Source organism: Otolemur garnettii, unplaced genomic scaffold (assembly GCF_000181295.1).
Source record: "Otolemur garnettii isolate 467f Iridium unplaced genomic scaffold, OtoGar3 scaffold00025, whole genome shotgun sequence".
Lineage (NCBI taxonomy): Eukaryota > Metazoa > Chordata > Mammalia > Primates > Galagidae > Otolemur > Otolemur garnettii.
This window is the reverse complement of record NW_003852420.1, coordinates 5,753,177-5,772,338: the sequence shown is the minus strand read 5'-3', so window position 1 is coordinate 5,772,338 and position 19,162 is coordinate 5,753,177. Positions and strand designations below refer to the sequence as shown.

The following is a 19,162-nucleotide window of genomic DNA, read 5'->3' as shown; positions in this document are numbered from 1 at the left end:
TTTTTTTTTTTTTTGACCATCTTGATTCGATATCTGACAGTTTTGATTTCCAAGTCACTATGGAGATTCCTTAAATAACTGAAAGCTATTTTTAACAGGGTATAAGCAGAGGGGAATTATCTGGAAAACAGAAAATTGAACCAACTGAAATATCTGGCCTGTTCTTTAAATTATATAAATGCTACAAGCAGTGGAAATCAGAAAGCCAGCACTGGTGGTGTAGCATCTCGGTACAGCCTAGGAGAGTGATGCCCTCATCCTTCTTTGCCTCCCATAGTGAGCTATACGGTGATATTATACATAATCCCAGCCAAAAGTTAGCTACTGAATTCCACATGGAATTTTGTCATAATAAACACATTTTTGAGAAGTTTTTCTCTTTATTTATATTTTGTGAAGCCCTTAGAAAATTTCTCAGATCATGAGGCTTTTTTTTTTAAATGCAGAAAACAAAAATGTAAAATTCACTCACAGCATAAGCCCCCATAAACAAACACCAACCATAAATTTCAAACTGGGGGGGAAATTGCCTTATACATAACACACGTAAGTTACTTTTCCTGGAATACGGAGACCCTTTGCATAGATCAACAGTCAGCAGCATGTTAGAATAATGGATGTAAGATAAGATTTGAACCATCACAGACCTATGAAATCATGTTTTAACTATCAGTGGTAATGAGAAGCCACTTTTTATAGCAGACTGGCACAAATTTTAAAAATTGATAATAACCAATGTTGTGAATACATTGTGACGACAGAAAATCTCATTCTACAGATGGGAACTGTAGGCTGATACAAATGTCTTGAGAAGTAACTTGATAATATATTCAAATTTTAAAGTGCACCCATCTTCTAAGACATTCTACTCCTAGAATTTTAAGGGCAGACATACACTTAAAAGAAAAACGTACATGCCTTACCCATAATCGTGCAAGACTAGAAAGAATCTAAATGTCTGTCCGTGGGGAGACCAGTCAAATGACTTTGGGTATGGCCATAAAAGAAATGTTATGCAAACAGTACCATTAACGAGGTTAATCTGTATGTACTGGCTTCAGGGGGGCCGGTAGGGGCAGGGACTGGAGGAGGGTGCAGCATTTGGGGTCCTCTGGGAAGCCGATGCTAAGAGTCAGTGACAAGTCTAAGAGATTTATTAGAGGCATGTCTATGATGGGTCAAGGGGAGAGGAAGCAAGAGTGGTCTGGGAGAGCCTTCAGTGGGGCTGTGGGGCTGACACCTGTAAGAGGAAGTAGGGAAGGAAGCAGCATCGGTGGGAAGAGCCTCAGACTCCAGTGATGCTTTTAGAAAGTCTCAGCCAGGCCAATGTGGAGCCCTGGCTCCAGGAGCAAAGACTGCTCGTTAGCGAAGCCCCATTTAGCAACTCCATTGTGTTCAGCTGCTGGGATGAGGCATGGGGGGGAAGCCTGGTCTCAGTATAGCCTGTGGCAGGTCGCACAGGTGTGCAGCTGGAGGCGTCACCTCACTACACTCCCTCCAGGAGTGTCCCTCTTAAAAGGAGTGCAGAGGGGGCACCCACCCATGGAGGTCATATAAAGACTTTTAGTTTTACATTATTTATTTGTATTAAACTTTTTAAATAAACTTCCAACAATCAATAAAAATAATAAGAGAAAGGTTTTGAAAAAACAATTGAGCATGAACCCCAGCGCTTTCCTTCCAATTTTCAAAACACCAATTGTCAAAACGTATACACAAATAGCAAAGTCCAATGGATGTCTATTTTGAAGGTATTACAATAGCAGTGGCAGCCTTCTGAAGTCTCAAAATGAGCTCGCTATTATTATAAGATTTGCTGGTTTAGTCTGCATAACAATGACACAGGCTGCTTTGAAACTCAGGATATAGCAAGCCCCGGCTTTATTTATTTTTTTTCAAGTCAGAGCTTTAAAAAAGAAGCAGTGGTACCTCATTTCCACAGCAAAATTGAAAGATATACACTCAAATAATTAGCAGTTCTGCCTTATTAACTTTTTCAGTTTAACAGTTTGTAATGTGCAGAGGAAAGGGACATTGCAACATGAGAAAAGTTTAGGAAAGATTCAGGGTAGAGCCTTTTTCCCCCAACTATAAAGTATTGACATAAAGACATGGAAAAATCATTCAGACAAACCGGAAATCACAAAGAGAGAAAATAACTTACTTCCCTGAATTGCAAATTTCACTGAATGAAAGAAAATCTAGGCTCGGCGCCTATAGCTCAACCGGCTAAGGCGCCAGCCACGTACACCTAAGGTGGCGGGTTCAAATCCCCAGCCCGGACCCGCCAAACAACAATGACGGCTGCAACCAAAAAATAGCCGGGCGTTGTGGCGGGCGCCTGTAGTCCCAGCTACTTGGGAGGCGGAGGCAGGAGACTCGCTGGAGCCCAGGAGTTGGAGGTTGCTGTGAGTGTGATGCCACGGCACTCTACCCAAGGGGACAGCTTGAGGCTCTGTCTCAAAAAAAAAAAAAAAAAAAGAAAATCTAGAGATATCATTTGTCCAAATCCTCATACAAATGCAAAAACAGATAATTCTTTAGCACAAATGATTACCAGGATCATTCACATATTATTTTTTGTGAAACAAAACAGAATGGAGTGTATGTGACGGATTCCTCCATGAGATAGTTAATGTTCTCGGCTAAAACATTTCAGTTGTGGCCATACCAGAGTTAAGGGTAAATTCCTCAGTTGAACAAGTATCATCTGGGTTTTTATCAGATGTGTGGTGAATAGGCTGATATTGATAAAAGGCGTGCAACTAGAAAGCCCCCCAAAGTGGGTGATTTCTGCCTGGTCTGATGTGGGACACATTCCATTTATACAATAACAACCTTCATTGCCCTTTAAATGCATTTTAATTCTGTATATGCCATGTTTAGTTATTTAGATCTGTAACTGCATTAAAATTTCTCTTCAGTTATGCTCTACTAATTTTATCTGTGCCTGAACACCAAATGTGTTGACGATTTCTACCCCACAGCTGCACAAGAGCCTCAAGAAACAGCCATCCTTCTAAAGGACCATTCCAATTACTGTTGGGTCAGGCCAGACCATTCCAGGTTGTCCAGCTAAATGGTTGCACTGGGAAATTCCTTGTGGGCTTCTTGTTTTATACCCAGGTATCAGGAGACACCAAGGAGCAATGAACATGAGAGACGGCCCTGGAATATGCTGAACCCTGGGACTTTCATTCCTCTAGAAAACTTTGTCTCCAAGAGAAAACCCCTGAAATAACCTTGGCACTAATGCGGGCTTTCACCTCCATACCTCTTGTTCCTTTTGTGGGTCTTTGCTGGCCTGTATGTTTGTCTTGATGCTGAAGATGTGGCTTTTAGAGACATTCCCTGGGATCAACTCCTATCTATCTCTAACCACTGCCTGGCAGCAGAAAGCCTAAGTAAAACCCCACTAGAGGGCCAGCAGCTATCTTAAAGGGTTCCTGGCACTCGAAGGCTGCAAGTGCTCAAGTTTGCATACTAATTACTTTTATAAATGACTAAGGCTGCTCTAGCCAATATGGTAGCTATGGGTCACATTTGGCTATTTAAATTTATTTAAATGAATTTCTATGTGTTTACTAATACTAAGGAAAATGGAAATCATATAGGTCATATATCTTGTAATTGGATATTTCACACTAAGTCAACAGCATTGATTCTTGCTGTCCTTGTACTGTTTCCTACCAGGTTGAGGGTTCTAAGGACCCGGTGTTGACTTATCTAGGTGAGATGAGTGGAAAATATATATCAACTTAGACCATTAAGCATTCTGCCACTGGTGGACCTATCACAAATAACTAATCATCTAAATATTTTGACAAAAGAAACCCAAGCTCTTGCCCCAACATATAGTGTTTCTACTGGAAGACCTCTCCTGACCCAAAATATTATTCTCTGCCCAGACTCTAAGTACGGGTGAAAACAGCCGGAAAACAAGCTTAGGGAGGTAGGAAGCAGTCGACCCCGATGGTGCATTACATCAGCCTCAGAGATGCTGCTGTCCGCCCCTGAATGGAATGAAGGCATTAGTTATTTTTAAGCATTTCCTAAGAAATGTCGTCACAGAAATCATGAAAGGCTGCATAGTCCCAAGCTGCCACATGTATCCAAAAACCTAACTCAGTGCTGTTGAAAAACGGATATAACTGTTAGAATGTGGTGAAAAAATGGTCCCACGGCATCTTTTTAATGACTTAGAATTTTTATAGAAAGACACATTTAACTGATATTGATAGGTAGAAAACACTTTTCTGAATCAAATTCAGCTTCAGAATTTCCTCTTTTTAGTTAGACTTTTGCCAAATTAAGCTGGTGGCCCATGGCAGCACCCAGCCATCAGAAATAGGGATTTGAACTTGCCTGTTTGTTTTTACTTTTAATTTTATTTCTCTGGTTCAGAGGTATAACACTGTAAAACAATTCACATTTTTAGATGTTACCTCCTAATCCTCGGGGGGCACAGTGGATGAAGTTCTCAAAATCTTATCAGAGGGTCAATATTTTCACAAAAAGAAAATTAATAACTTGCTTTCTAACTTAGGATAAACTCTCTAGGAAGGACAAATAACTGAGTATGTATCCCCCGTCCTCATCTGGTGGCTTAATTCAGCTGTCATTAGTAGAGTCTAGTGTCCCTTCCCTCTGAACCCAGACAACTAGAAGCCTCTAGTACTTGGGATTTGGCATGTTGATTTCAGTGTGCACATGTAATTGTTCTGCATTTGATAGTACCGAGTTCCTTTTCCTCCCGCCAGTTCCCTCACTTGAGTGTTTAATTCAGGCGTCCTCAAACTACTGTCTGTGGGCCACATGCAGCCCATCTAGGACATTTATCCGGCCCGCTGGGCGTTTTTGCCGCTGCTGCCTGTCCTGCTTAGCAACCAACTCATGCTGGGGCCTGTAGCCTGGCCCTCCAACAGTCTGAGGGACAGTGAACTGGCCCCCTGTTTAAAAAGTTTGAAGACCCCTGGTTTAATTTGTGCTACAAACTAACATTTGCATTATAAAAAGAAAACTGGAATGTGGCTTAGTGCTATAGCTCAGCCACTAGGACACCAGCCACATACACCAGAGCTGGCGATTCAAGCCCAGCCTGAGCCTACCAAACAACAGTGACAACTACAACCAAAAAATAGCTGGGTATTGTGGCAGGCACCTCTAGTCCCAGCTACTTGGGAGGCTGAGGCAAGAGAATGGCTTAAGCCCAAGAGTTTGAGGTTGTTGTGAGCTGTCATGCCACAGCACTCTACTGAGGGTGACATAGTAAGACATCTGTCTCAAAAAAAAAAAAAAAAGAAAGAAAGAAAGAAAGAAAAGGAAAGGAAACTGGAATGAAATCTAAGAAAAAAAAAATCTTCTGGCTTGGCGCCTGTGGCTCAAGCGGCTAAGGCGTCAGCCACATACACCTAAGGTGGTGGGTTCGAACGAGTTTGGGCCCGCCAAACAACAATGATGGCTGCAACCAAAAAAATGGCTGGGTGTTGTGGTGGGCGCCTGTAGTCCCAGCTACTTGGGAGGCAGAGGCAGGAGACTCACTTGAGCCCAGGAGTTGGAGGTTGCTGTGAGCTGTGATGCCATGGCATTCTAACCAGGGGGATAGCTTGAGGCTCTGTCTCAAAAAAAAAAAAAAATCTTCTGAATGTAAAGAATTGCCATCTAGGGCAGGCATGACGGTGTGCTTGTGATCCTAGCTATTTGGGAGACTGAAGGGGGAGGATCACCGGAGCCCAGGAGAGTGAACTATAATCATGCCACTGCACTCCAGTCTGGGTGACAGAGTGAGACTCTATCTCTAAAATAAATAAATAAATAAATAAATATTTATTTACATCTACAAATAGATAGAATGTATATATACATATACACACCCACATATATACATATCTACACGTACACGCCCTTTTAAGGATTTTTTTGAAGACATCGCTGTGCCCGTACTTACTCAGTGAAGATTCTCTAGCACCACCTGGTTATTTCTTCCAGGTATCCGATGATGGATACATAAACACTGTGATTTCGTTTTCACCAGTCATTTGAAAAGCATAGCAGAGAAAGAAAATTCCTAATAGGCTGAATAGAAGAAGACAATAGGATTTTATTTTCCAAATTGTTATTTTCCAACCTATTTCCAGTAGGTTGGGTCACTAGTGAAACTAACTTCGTTTTTTGTAATAACAATTCCTACTGTAAGACTTAATGTGAAATCGTTTTTAAGTGATAGCGTATGTCCTTGGGCTGCAAATGTACTTGTCAGTGTTATTCCAAGCATTTCCTTTATTCCCAGAAGCGTAGGCATAGATGCATGAAAACACGTGTGAAAAGAGGAATGGTAATATAATTAGCAATTTTGCAATTAGACAATCAAGACACCGGTTACTGCTCTCCTTTAATGGTCTTAAAAGCTGTTTTAAGACAAATTCCTTCATTGAACTTATAGTTACCTCAGTTTGGTGCCACAATTTTTGAAAAATTAATCAAGTTGGTATATGTAACCCTAGCAACTTTAAAGTCTGGTTCATTGTTATGACTATTGATTTATGTCCTGTATTCAATAAGGTCAGCTTTCCTACCAGCAGCAGCAGGGCACTGATCCGTCTGCTCCATCACCCTCCTGCACAGACCCCATTGTTTTCCCGGCTCTCTCTGCCTGGGCTCAGTAGTTAGCGTGCTCTCCACTGGGGAGACTCAATCAGGGGCAGAAAACTCAAAAGCCGTCCAAAGCTTTTATAGAAAATAAGTCATAGGATGAGAGAAGAATTGAAATGTTCCAGTACTTATAATGTTGCTGTGTTGATGTTCCTTTTTTTTCTTTACAGTTTCTATGAATTAAATATGCAAACCCAAGAACAGACCATGAACTAACTGCCTCTGGTTAGACAGCCACAGCTAGGGGAAGAAAAATGACCATGCCCATTGCTAATGATTGCTACCCTTGTTGTTCCCAAAGAAGAAAATGTATTGTATTGTCTACCTTTATCTGGTCGAAGAGGCTTAAAAACCAAAGGATACAGATATTTTAAAATTGAAACAGATACTTTCCCCCGTAGCAACAAATTGGCACGCCTGAAACAACGTAAACTAACACCTGTTTTTCTTTCTCTTGGGTTTCACCCGTGTCTGAGTGAGTAATTGTGGTGCTGTTTTCTTGGACGCTCAGAATCAAACAGGCCTTCAGCCCCCCTCCCATTGTGTTTGAATTACAAACAACTTTGAGCCTCGTTTCTGTTGGTTCCCTCCCACCCGGGCCTGCGGAGCAGCCCAGCCGCAGCGTCTCTGACAATGCATCCTCTTGGACAATGCATTGAGCTATTTCTCCTTCTCTTTCAAATTCTGTTTCACATAGTCATTTCTCACATTCTGTTGGAAACCCCCCAAAAATTCATTCCACACTGTCATCCCTTTGTCCTAACCAGAACAACTCGATCGTGTTGAAGAAGGCATGAACCATATCAACCAAGACATGAAGGAGGCCGAGAAAAATTTAAAAGATTTAGGGAAATGCTGTGGCCTTTTCATATGTCCTTGTAACAAGTAGGTACTGGGTACCAGCTCTAATCTGTGGCGTCCAGTTTTCTTTCTTTCTTTTCTTTTTTTTTTTTTCTTTTTTAATGTCAAAGTGAATGTCTGAAGTTTTGTCTTTTTTTTCTTTGTCCTTTTCCATCTGCTTCATTCTGTGGGGATAAAATACTTGTGTTTAATCAGAACAACTGGAACGCATTGAGGAAGGGATGGACCAAATCAATAAGGACATGAAAGAAGCAGAAAAGAATTTGACGGACCTAGGAAAATTCTGCGGGCTTTGTGTGTGTCCCTGTAACAAGTAGGTGCTGCCTGCCTGCCTGAAGCTTTGGTTTCCCAAGGCCCATCTCCAAGCCTTGACAAGCTCATTCCTGCCAGGCTCAGAGACAGGATGAGCATGTGGCATGCAGAACAGATCAATACCGTCTCCAATGCATTCATCTCATAGCATAGATGATACTAGTGGAAGTTACTGTTGATGCATTAAAAATCAGGCATACTACAGTGAAAGCTTCACTGTTAGCAATTTTTATTGATGAACGTTTCAACATTTTCCAGAAAGTGTACCTTGAGACAGAGACTAGCCTCAAGAAGGAGGCACCCAGGGAACTTGATTTTCCCCTTACCAAAATTGCAGATTGAGAAAAGGCTGCCGGTAAGTTGGAAAGATGAGAAGCAGATATAGCAAGGTTTGATTTTTCAGAAGTGAAAGAGACAGGTAATTTGGCCCAAACAAGCATCCTGTAAGTTAGAGAGTATGACAGAGATTCTTCCTCTCTACTGCTCGCCAGTTTGCCAAATTTGGTCACGAGGGGCTGCACTGCACCCAACACAGAGGCGATGAGCTCTTTGGCAAATTGCACCTAAATTGTACCCATCCCTCTCAAATTCTTCTCCTTGGAGGATCTGCCTGGACACTGGCTGAAATGTTGAAATGTGTAGATTTTGCATGCACGACATCACAAAACATTCAACTGTTCTAAAGGTTCTGCAACGCTTCTTTTGGAATGTAGCAGAAATGTGACATGTGGTTATAAAGGTTTGCAACAGAAGGAACCTAAAACTGAGGGTTCTGGAAGATAGTCTCATTTGACTAGCAGCAAAAACAAAACAAAAACCAATTAAATGCATGAGTGGATTGTCCAACATGCATTTGGAAAATTAAACTTGTCACCCAGTCTCCCTCACTCCCCTTCACTTTCCCCTTTTAAAAGAAGCCTTTTTCCTAAAAGCTCTCCTGATCCTAGCTTTTAGAATAGAAATCAATGTTATTTTTAGCAGATTATATGACCATTCACATCCTTTAAACTTTGAGGCTGATTTAAAATATCCCACTTCCTGTTTAGGAGGGGGAGGGGCTCAATTTACAAATAAATTACCATCTTTTTTGTTTCAAAGAATGACCTACAGCAAAGCCTGATTAACTGGAATCTAGCTGATGGGAAACTATACTTCTGATCCCTTCCACTTTTATTAAGAAGAAACAAACAAACAAAAAATCACATTTGATAGTTAAAATATTTTTTCTTCCAGGGCAATCTTGATAGTTTGCATTATCTCACTGAGATTTCATCCTCCTACAATTTCCACATCTATGAGGACCAAACAATAAGAACTGATCTTCTGAGGCCATCAGATACATCAATGTAAACCATAGCCAAGGAAAAATTCAATCACAGTAGAACCTCTATAGTTGACCACCTCCGTACATGGACCACCTCCTTAACTTGATCTAATTTTCATAGACCGGACATGCACCACCTGTACATATCAATACAGTAGGCCCAGTTCCTTATGTTGACCACCTCTATATGTTGACCAGTTTGTTACAGTCCCTTGGGTGGTCAACTTAGAGATTCTACTGTATGGCTCCTACCCTATGTCACTCAGACAGGAAAGTAGCTCCAGAGTCTAACAAAGTATTCACCAATTGCCTTTGAAATAAAATTTTTCTCCCCAGTCCACTGTTGATTAAGAAAGTCATATCATGTACCAAAAACAAAATTATTGCTAAGCATTCCAGTTAGTCAAGATTTGACTGTATATCCTTTCCAGTGGCAACTTGACCCCAAGTGAGATTTCCATCCGTTTTGTGATAAATTCCAACAGATATGTTTTCCTCCCTTCATCAACTGTACGTAAAGAAAGTCGGGGAGGCAGGGGCCCCTGGGATGGATTCTAATGTTTGGCCCCTATGAATTCCACGTATCGGTGGTCACGAATTCCTAAACCCGCACGAGACCCTAATGGAGCTTCAAAGCTTGACTGAAGTGTGTTCCCTATTTTGTGTAAATAATGCTTTAAAAACCATGTGTCACAATGCAGTGGCTGGTGGTGCCCTGGAATCTCTCGGCATGTTTCCCAGGACTATGGTAGATGCACAGCAGTGATGTGAGTCTATGTGCAGCGTTGTGGGTGCAGTGGTTTGCCTTCTTCCAGAAACGCGTATTTCCTGCTCCTTTGACTTTGTGCCAAAGATGGTATACCAGACATTTTACATAGCAGAAAACATCACAAAGTCCATATAAGTTCTTTTTATCCCAGAAAAGAGGGGATGGGGAGTTGTGTGGGGAGAAAAAGCCAGACTCTAAACTTTGTTAAAATTAGTTGGGGGATCTTATCTCATTGAATGGACCCATGGCCCTCTGGTACAGTGAATTCCAGCCACTCTAAGGCTCCAGCATTTTGTGGGAGTGGCTGAAATTCTATTGGTACAATTTTCAAATTTGTCTCCAGGGTTTCTTGGTCCCCAATCTGCGAGTATTAGAGCCACTTTTAATAAATGGTCCTCTATTGAAAGCAAAAAAAAAAAAAGAAAGAAAGAAAAGAAAAGTTAAATTCTGGTATCTTATAATAAAAAAATGTGAAAATAGAACCAAAGGATGTCTCTTGTTTTTGGACTAAAAAGCATGTGGTTTCTACTATGCAAAGAACCTAAAAACATCTTTGATTGCCTTAAATTATAACACCCACCAAAATATGCTGCACATGTTTCTATTGGGCACAATAGGTATGCCTGGATTTTAAGTCTTACTCCAAGGCAGCTCAGTGAAATACGGCCCATGGAGACCACACCAGTTCCAAACCACTCTCCCTGCTGCCACCACCCCAGGGTAGTTGGAAGTAGGAGTTTGTAAGCACTCTCCACCCTGCCCTCAGCCCAACAAAGAAGCTACTGAACCTGCGTTTCAAATCCTCATGAAGGCTATTACTGTCCTGCTAGTGCCTTTCTCGAGAATGGTCAACTTCCGGAGTAGTTTGGCTTAAATGAGAATGCTTCACTTTCTACTCATGCCTGTAGCTGGTGCATGAAGAAGACGTAGAGGGGGTTCCCTTTTCGGTGCTAGATGGCTTGTTCTCTCTTCTATTTTCCTGCATTCATTTCACTATGCTTCTTTTACTTTTTGTCTCTGTGGACAAAGGTTTGTACATCAACTCTGGATGTATGGTGACTGTTTGGAAGTACCGATATATTATCTAATTCAAATAACTCTAGAGGCAATTCAAAGACCATCACCCTTGGCCAACCACCAATCCTTTATGCCCTTAATGTGGAGTTGTAAATGTTAGTTTCATACGTGTATTGGAAAAGTTAGATATTAAACAGGGATCTTTGCATGGTGGTGTGTAAAACACTTGGTTGAGTCTGTTTTTCTTAAGGACAGTGTGTTACTGTGGTGTGATGTACACACTCTATTCGGCAGTCTTGTTTTGTGTCTGTCTGCTGGTATGTTTCTCTGTGTGTATGTGTTTTGTGTCTCAAAATACAACCACGTCACTGAAATAGAACTGAATGTCCTCCAGCTACCTTAATCTTTGTCTTAAATCCAAATGAAACCGCAAAACAAACTAAAAGGAGAGCAACCTGGCAGGCAAAGTTTGCAGTCTTGACAACTGCAGTTAACTCAATTGGAAATGAAGCGTCGAGTAGCTGAGGCATGGTGGTGGCCAACTGTTTGGGTCTGGATTATGATATATCGGTATTCCCTAATGCCTCGACTTAGATCTCATTCGCTTGGTTAGATTCTTCGCTTGAAGAAGTGATGATTGTTGTGAGGTTACCGCCCTGCCCCTGTGTCTTGTCACTTACCCTCTTTTTTGCATAGGCTTAAATCAAGTGATGCTTACAAAAAAGCCTGGGGCAATAATCAGGATGGAGTGGTGGCTAGTCAGCCTGCTCGTGTAGTGGATGAACGGGAGCAGATGGCCATCAGTGGTGGCTTCATCCGCAGGTGAGTTTCATGCACCCCCTATTAACAGTTCTCTGTTGTGGAATGTTGTGGGAACCATCCCACACCGGAGTGGTTCTTTTTTTTTTTTTTTGAGACGGAGCCTCAAGCTGTCCCCCTAGGTAGAGTGCCGTGGCATTACAGCTCACAGCAACCTCCAACTCCTGGGCTCAAGCGAGTCTCCTGCCTCAGCCTCCCAAGTAGCTGGGACCACAGGCGCCCGCCACAAGGCCCGGCTATTTTTTTTTGGTTGCAGCCGTCATTGTTGTTTTGGCGGGTCCGGGCTGGGGATTCGAACCCGCCACCTTAGGTGTACGTGGCTGGCGCCTTAGCCGGTTGAGCTATAGGCTCCGAGCCACCGGAGTGGTTCTTAAAACAAACACCATTTTACTGCTAATGAATCTCAAAGTTGGCTCGGCAGTTCTTCCAGGAGTCTTTCCTGGGCTCACGCATGGGACTACATGGAACTAGGAACCAGAAGATCCAAGATAAGCTTACTCACTCGTGTCTGGTGGTTGGCTGGGGCTGCCAGTGAGGGCACTCCTGTTCTTGGCTGTGACTTCTTTAGCAGGAGAGACAGGCTTCTTACATGGTGGCAGCAGCATTCCAGTGTGGCCAGACCCAGTACACAAGCACTTAGCAAACCTTGCTTATGTCATGTTTTCCAGCATTTCATTAGACAAAGCAAGTTACACGACCGCATCCAGGTGCAATGAGGCAGTAAACTGCCATCTCATTCTATGAGTTTAATTGAACAGAGCTTATAAAAGAGACTGTTCACAGGCCGGGTGCAGCGGCTCATGCCTGTAACCCCAGCACTCTGGGGGTCCAAGGTGGGAGGATCTCTTGTGCTCTGGAGTTTGAGACCAGTCTGAGCAAGAGCAAGAGCAAGACCCCATTTCTACTAAAAATAGGAAAATTGGTGGGGCATTATGGTGGGTACCTATAATACCAGCTACCTGGGAGGCTGAGGCAAGAGGATCACTTGAGGCCAGGAGTTGCTGTAAGCTAGGCTGAAGCCATGGCACTCTAGCCTGGGCAACAGGGTGAGATTCTGTTAAAAAAAAAAAAAAAAAAGAGAGAGAGAGAGAAAGAGAGAGACTGGAGTCTCTTCTTTGAGGTGTGGGTAGGGTGAATAACAAGTTATGGTAAAGCACTTTTGGACTGGCTACAGCAGTAATATATCACCATAGTCCTGAATAGACAAGGGAGGGATCCAATAATAGTTATGAATGTGGACATGGGGCCAGACAGAGACATGCAGCCACTGCCAGAGCTAGCAGGGAGTGAAAAATGGAGATAAATATCCTAATCCTTTCCTCTTCCTGCCCTTCAATTTCTCATTCACCATTAGCAAAAGTCCATTATAAGCCAGAGGTGGGAGAAGCTGAGTGCCACAGTCATGGAGATCAGCCTCCTTCAGGGCACAGAGCAAGAAAAATCCGAAAATGGACTCAGCAGTGAAAATAGAGAATAATGAGCTTCTCGCTAATCATTTCTTTTGAGATATAGAAGCAACAACCAACTTAAATATCTATTTAAAAAATCTCAAATTACACACATCAGCCAATTCAGAACTCAGGTCTCTGTCTGCTCCCAGGGAAACCAGACCCAGAGTTCTCAAACCCAACTGCACATTAGAATCTCCTGAGTATATATATATTTTTTTAATACAAGTGCTTGGGCCCAGTCGCCACCAATTGAATCAGAATCTCTTGTGAAGTGGGACACAATCATCTGTGGCTCATTCAAGTGCCTCAGGTGACTCTGATATGTAATCAGGGCCGAGAACCGTGGGGCTAGAAATACACCTGAGCTGTTGATGTTCATTTAAATAACCTTCTTCCCTACATGAGGAAGCTAGGAAGTTCTCCCTTAATTTTAAAATTTTCTCATTAAAGGCCTGGGCTGCTTTGAAAAAAATGTGATGGGCCCGTCTACATTGAGGGTTTTCATGAGGGGAAGATGTTAACCCCTTTGAATGTTTTTTAGCCCATCATCGTATGTTCTGGGAAAAATTTTGGAAAAGTACCTGCTGTTTGCAATAAAATACATCCTTAACTTTCAAGTTGGACTATGCAAAAATGACAAGATGGTAAGGTACTTTGTGAGCCAAATCCTTCTTCCTCCCTTCAACAATCTTTTATCATGGTTTTCTACTCTGAAATCACTCATTCACAGTGCCACTAAAAAAAAAAAAACCATGGCATTAAGGTATGAGCAAATAAAAATCATCTTGAACAAGGAACTCCCTCTGGAGTTCTTGGGAACAAGTAGGATTAAGGGGTAGACTGTAATGACCATGACTCTTCTGACAGATGTTGGTCCCACACCTGAAAAGAGTTGAGCAAAGAGACTCTGACTTAGCACAGAATCTTTTTCTTTAATTCTCAATTTGAGTCTTGGAGATTCTGGTTGATATTTCACAAAGAAAAATCCAACTTCTATCTAGTTTCATCTTCATTCTCTGACCTAGAGTCGTTCCATCTAAAATTATTTAAAAAATAAAAACTGGGACAATCTGGATAAATGAATGCATTTGCTATTCCTTCCGTAAAAGTAGATATTCAAGGGTTCAAAATGCAATTGAAAAAAATGAATTCAAAAGCTAAAATCTGTTCTTGTATTAGATGAAATTAAAGATAGATGAAAATTGATGACTACAAGACTACAGAATTCCCCTAAGCATCAGGTCCTGGCTATTCAAGTTTTATTCCCACCTTCTGTCTTCTAAAAATTGCACTTTTGCTCCCAGGGTAACAAATGATGCCCGAGAAAATGAAATGGATGAAAATCTGGAGCAGGTGAGCGGCATCATTGGGAACCTCCGTCACATGGCCCTGGATATGGGCAATGAGATCGATACACAGAATCGCCAGATCGACAGGATCATGGAGAAGGTAAGCACCTGGCAGTCAGCAAGTTGCTACTGCTTGTCAGGTCTTCTGAAATGACCATGAGGTGACCATCAGGAAGTGTGAAAGGCACAGCAAGAGCCTCAAAATGTGACCTTGAATTCAGGTCCACTGATTACTGGAAATGTTTCCCTGAAGTTTCCAAGACAAAACCACAAGACAGCAGAGGCAGAAATGAGCTGGAGTGGGAGCCTGTGTCTCAGTGAGTAGGACCCCGGCCCCATATACTGAGGGTGGCGAGTTTGAAACCAGCCCTAGCCAAACTGCAACAACAACAACAAAAAACAGAGCTGGAGTGAAGATAAGAGGGTAGGATTTAATCTAGCAGATGTTTCTCGAAGGCTGTTCTATACCAGGCCATGTGGGAGACGCTGTGGGATAGACACAAATGAGACAGTCACCATTCCTACTGCCAAGATGCTCCCAGCGCACGGGAGGCAGATGAATTTACTAGCACACAAAATATAACTCACTAAGAGATCTATAGGGGGAAGAATGTTTATTTAAATAAGAAAAAATTCAAGGGGCTGGGGCTACAAAAATCATAGAAAAAGTTGACCTTCAGGTGAGTCTCGGAGGATGTTTCATTGTTTGTCAAGTGAAGATGGTGAAAGAATAGAATCAGAAAATGGGGGAAAGAATGGTCAGTTTAGCTAGAAAATAATTATGACCTTTGTTTTTATAATGCCAAAGCTTTAATGATAGTTCAAGAAGATTCGGGTTCCGGCTTGGTGTCTGTAGCTCAAGCGTCTAAGGTGCCAACCACATACACCAGAGCTGGTGGGTTCGAATCCAGCCCAGGCCCACCAAACAACAATGACAACTACAACCAAAAACTAGCCGGGCATCATGGTGAGCGCCTGTAGTCCCAGATATTTGGGAGGCTGAGGCAAGAGAATCACTTAAGCCCAGGAGTTGGAGGTTACTGTGAGCTGTGATGCCATGTCACTCTACCCAAGGTGACAGCTTGAGGCTCTGTCTCAAAAAAAAAAACAACAAAAAAAAGAAGATTCAGGTTCTATTTCTAGTACCAACAGTTCACATCCCCAGACCTCAAAATAGGGAACTTATATCTGATGAGACTGAATTCACACCAGGACACCAGACTTGGCTCCAAGGCCCCCGGCGTCAACAAGGGCCAAAGGAAGACTGGAGAGAATAAAATAAGAAGTGGATTTGGGGGCTTAAAATTAGAAAATAGGGGTGGCGCCTGTGGCTCAAGGAGTAGGGTGTCGGCCCCATATACTGGGGGTGGCGGGTTCAAGCCTGGCCCCAGCCAAAACTGAAAAAAAAAAATAGAAAATAGAATAGAAAGAAACACTGGAAAGCTGTTATAAAGAGATTGTAGAACCCACAATCTGAGGTTCTACAGCTACACCGTGGTCACAACCCCATTGTAATAATGAAAATACATCCTGCATATCAGATATTTACATTACGATTCATAACAGTAGCAAAATTACAGTTATGAAGTAGCAACAAAAATAATTTTATGGTTGGGGGTCACCACAACATGAGGAACTATATTAAAGGGTTGTGGGGTGGTGCCTGTGGCTCAAAGGAGTAAGGGCGCCAGCCCCATGTGCCAGAGGTGGCAGGTTCAAACCCAGCCCTGGCCAGAAACTAAAAAAAGAAAAAAAGAAAAAAAGGGTCTCAGCCTTAGGAGGCATTAGAAAGGTTGAGAACAACCTGGCATAATTGTTATTCCACAATCAGGAGCATATTGAATATTGATTAGAAAGTCATAAAGTGTCTAAATGCCAAAAAGGAGACACAGACAAACACTTTACAGGTTAATAGTAATTGTAAATCCCTACTCTGCCCTGTTTTGTATGTTTATTCCCCGGGAGACAGGGAAATTCTTAGTCTGAGATCCTGAATTTCTAATTCATTTTACTTTGGTGAGCACAGAAGGATACTTTTGAGATTTCTCAAATCATAAGGCTAACTAGTAATTTCTTGATACAAAAGCAACCTCCAATGACTCAAAAAAGGAATGAGTAGACATCAGATTAGAGAACCACTTTGCCCTATTTATTGTGTTGTATGTGCCCCGTGTTAAAGATATATGATTGTGTTGTATTCTACCTGATCAGCATTGAGCCACACGAATGTCAATGTTGGTTGGAAAAATGCTTGTGCTTTGCTTACTTTTTGCAAGTTATAACATGCATAATCATTGTGAAGAAGCCTTTGATATAATAGAGCTTTTAAAGCTGTGGAAGTCAATAGATTTTTAGAATAATCCTGAGAGTGTAAAAAGCACTGGAGCCAACACAAGCTGACCTAACCCATTAGGGCCCAGAAAAATAAACTAAGAAATAATTGCCGAACTGCCTTCCAACAGGAAAATGATTGGAGAGAGCAGGAAGTATTCATTTTCTATTAATGGACCCAATTTACTGGAAGATGCGGCTAGATAATGCATCAAAGCCAATTAGGGTTCCCGAAGAAGAGGTTTTACTAATAGAAGGTCAAACTCTTATTGATAGAACTGGGCTTTAAGCAAAAAGTAAATAAATAAATAAAAGTGTTCCTGGAAAGGCAAGTGGCATCTTGATTCTAATATTTTGCAGAATTTCTAGTTGTTATCTTTAGGGAAAGTCTGTGATTCTAGGCCCAGTATACTACAGAGGCAAAGACATATTATAGCTATAAGCCAGGCAAGTGGATAGGAAATAGCTTTTCCAGTTTGTATTGTGCCTGCAGTGTTGAATCATTTAAGAAGTGGAGGAGAGTTCCTGTTGTGTTTGAATAATTCGTTTATTCCAGTCAACACTGTAGCCCTTTTTTTAAAATCATGATCTGCTCATGATTTAGAGACTGTTTCAACCCAGAATTTCCCCCTACATGAGCTGCACAATTATTAATAGACTTCACCACCTTCTCATGGGAGTTTTCATTTCTGATAACAGGAAACAGTGTGGAAAAGTTTCCTGCATGTCTAAGATGTAATTATAATCACACTGCCGGGATAAAGAGTGTGTGTGATGTTTCTCCCGTATTCGTTCATGACCCCCACAGCCACCTTCCCCCAGGTCCATCAGTCATGATCTTTCCTCAACACTCAGATGGACAGGGAGGTTTTGGAAGTGCCAAACAATGACATTTTCAGTACAACTCCATGCACTGTCAAGAAATTACTTCTCCTATATCAAAACCTGTTTTCTGCTTACGGATGTTCATATACATAATCCTTTAAGATTAAAAACATACAGTTATTTCAGAAAACTATTAAATCGGAGGCAAGTTTATGCCAGATGGCTTATGGGTGCTGTTGCTGAGAATGTAACTTAGAAATGTTCCAACTTTGATTTGAGGTGGTCAGTGGCAAGGATCAGGCACACATTAACATGCAGTGGGACTGACCCTTCAGCAGTTCTTAAATTCTTCCACCAGTGAGGAAACACAATGTTTGAGAACCCAGGCTATGGGTACTAAGACGGTTTTGCCGTTCACCAGCTCTGTGACCTGGTCGCTCCACCTGAAGGAAAGTAGGAGAACAGTTCAAACCCAGATCAGAACAGGCTGGAAGTCTGGACTAGGGCCTCAAAGCTACTTGCTGTGATCTGAAGTTGAGATTCCCAGAGGGCTCAGAAAGGCAGGCTGAGCAGCTCTTTCCAATCTCTCACTTGCTCTCTGTGGTCATCCTGGCTCCCTCACAAGCAGAAATGTACAGCATATGTTGGTTATGCCAACAAATTTAGGATTCTCTAAATAGAAACATAAAAACTGGAATAGACGAAATCCTAAAGCATGTAAGTAGGGTGAACACACAAGCATTCTCCAAATACCAGGAAGACATCTAAAAGGAGATTCAGGATTCTTTTTCTGAAAGTACTACTTCGTCTGTATAATAAAGATGCGGTACATTTCGTGTCAGAGACTGTATGGGCTGGAATCTTCATATGCTTCAGAAAGAATTTAGGTGGAAGTCACAGATGCCCATGGAACACATGTCTGTTCCAGTTCCTCCCAGATCCCTTGAGGATATCCAGAGAGTGACCACATGCTCTACTTCAAATATGTCCTTGGGCCACTCCGTGGAGGCTCATCAGTGCATTCTTATACAAGAGATCTTAGAATATTTGCTTTCAGAAATGCCATCTATTTTTAAATGGATTATTTTCTCATTTGAGCTTTTCCCAGAGTTCGGTCTGGAAATATAGTTAGCATAATCCAATTGACAGGAACATTTCACATTGCTCTGAGCCTGTCATTTCCCTTTGCCCTGAAGTGTCATTCTTTCTGATACGATTTGTAGTTGGTAAGGGAGGATTTAACAGTCCAGTAACATTGGAGAGATTATCTATTTTCCAAATAAGGAACTTAAGGTCAAAAAATAGGAGTCTATAGTTCAAAACAAAAACAAAAGAAAATCAATGCTCTATCTTACTATGTAAATGCTTGTTTTGAAAGACAGCTCTCAAGTACCCAAATAGATGGCAGAGAACATTGCCAGATAATTCAGAGTTACAAATAATCTAGAAATAT

The 19,162-nt window shown here is 41.8% G+C and overlaps 1 protein-coding gene across 1 annotated transcript in view; it reads left to right on the top strand.

Moving 5' to 3' along the window:
• Positions 1 to 19,162, top strand: part of SNAP25 (synaptosome associated protein 25) — a 31,443-nt gene that overhangs the window by 10,528 nt on the left and 1,753 nt on the right. The window contains exons 3-6 of the mRNA XM_003788202.3: positions 3,694 to 3,730; positions 7,708 to 7,825; positions 11,631 to 11,756; positions 14,509 to 14,653. Coding sequence (XP_003788250.1) covers positions 3,694 to 3,730; positions 7,708 to 7,825; positions 11,631 to 11,756; positions 14,509 to 14,653 — 426 coding nt within the window. The remainder of the gene's footprint in view (positions 1 to 3,693; positions 3,731 to 7,707; positions 7,826 to 11,630; positions 11,757 to 14,508; positions 14,654 to 19,162) is intronic.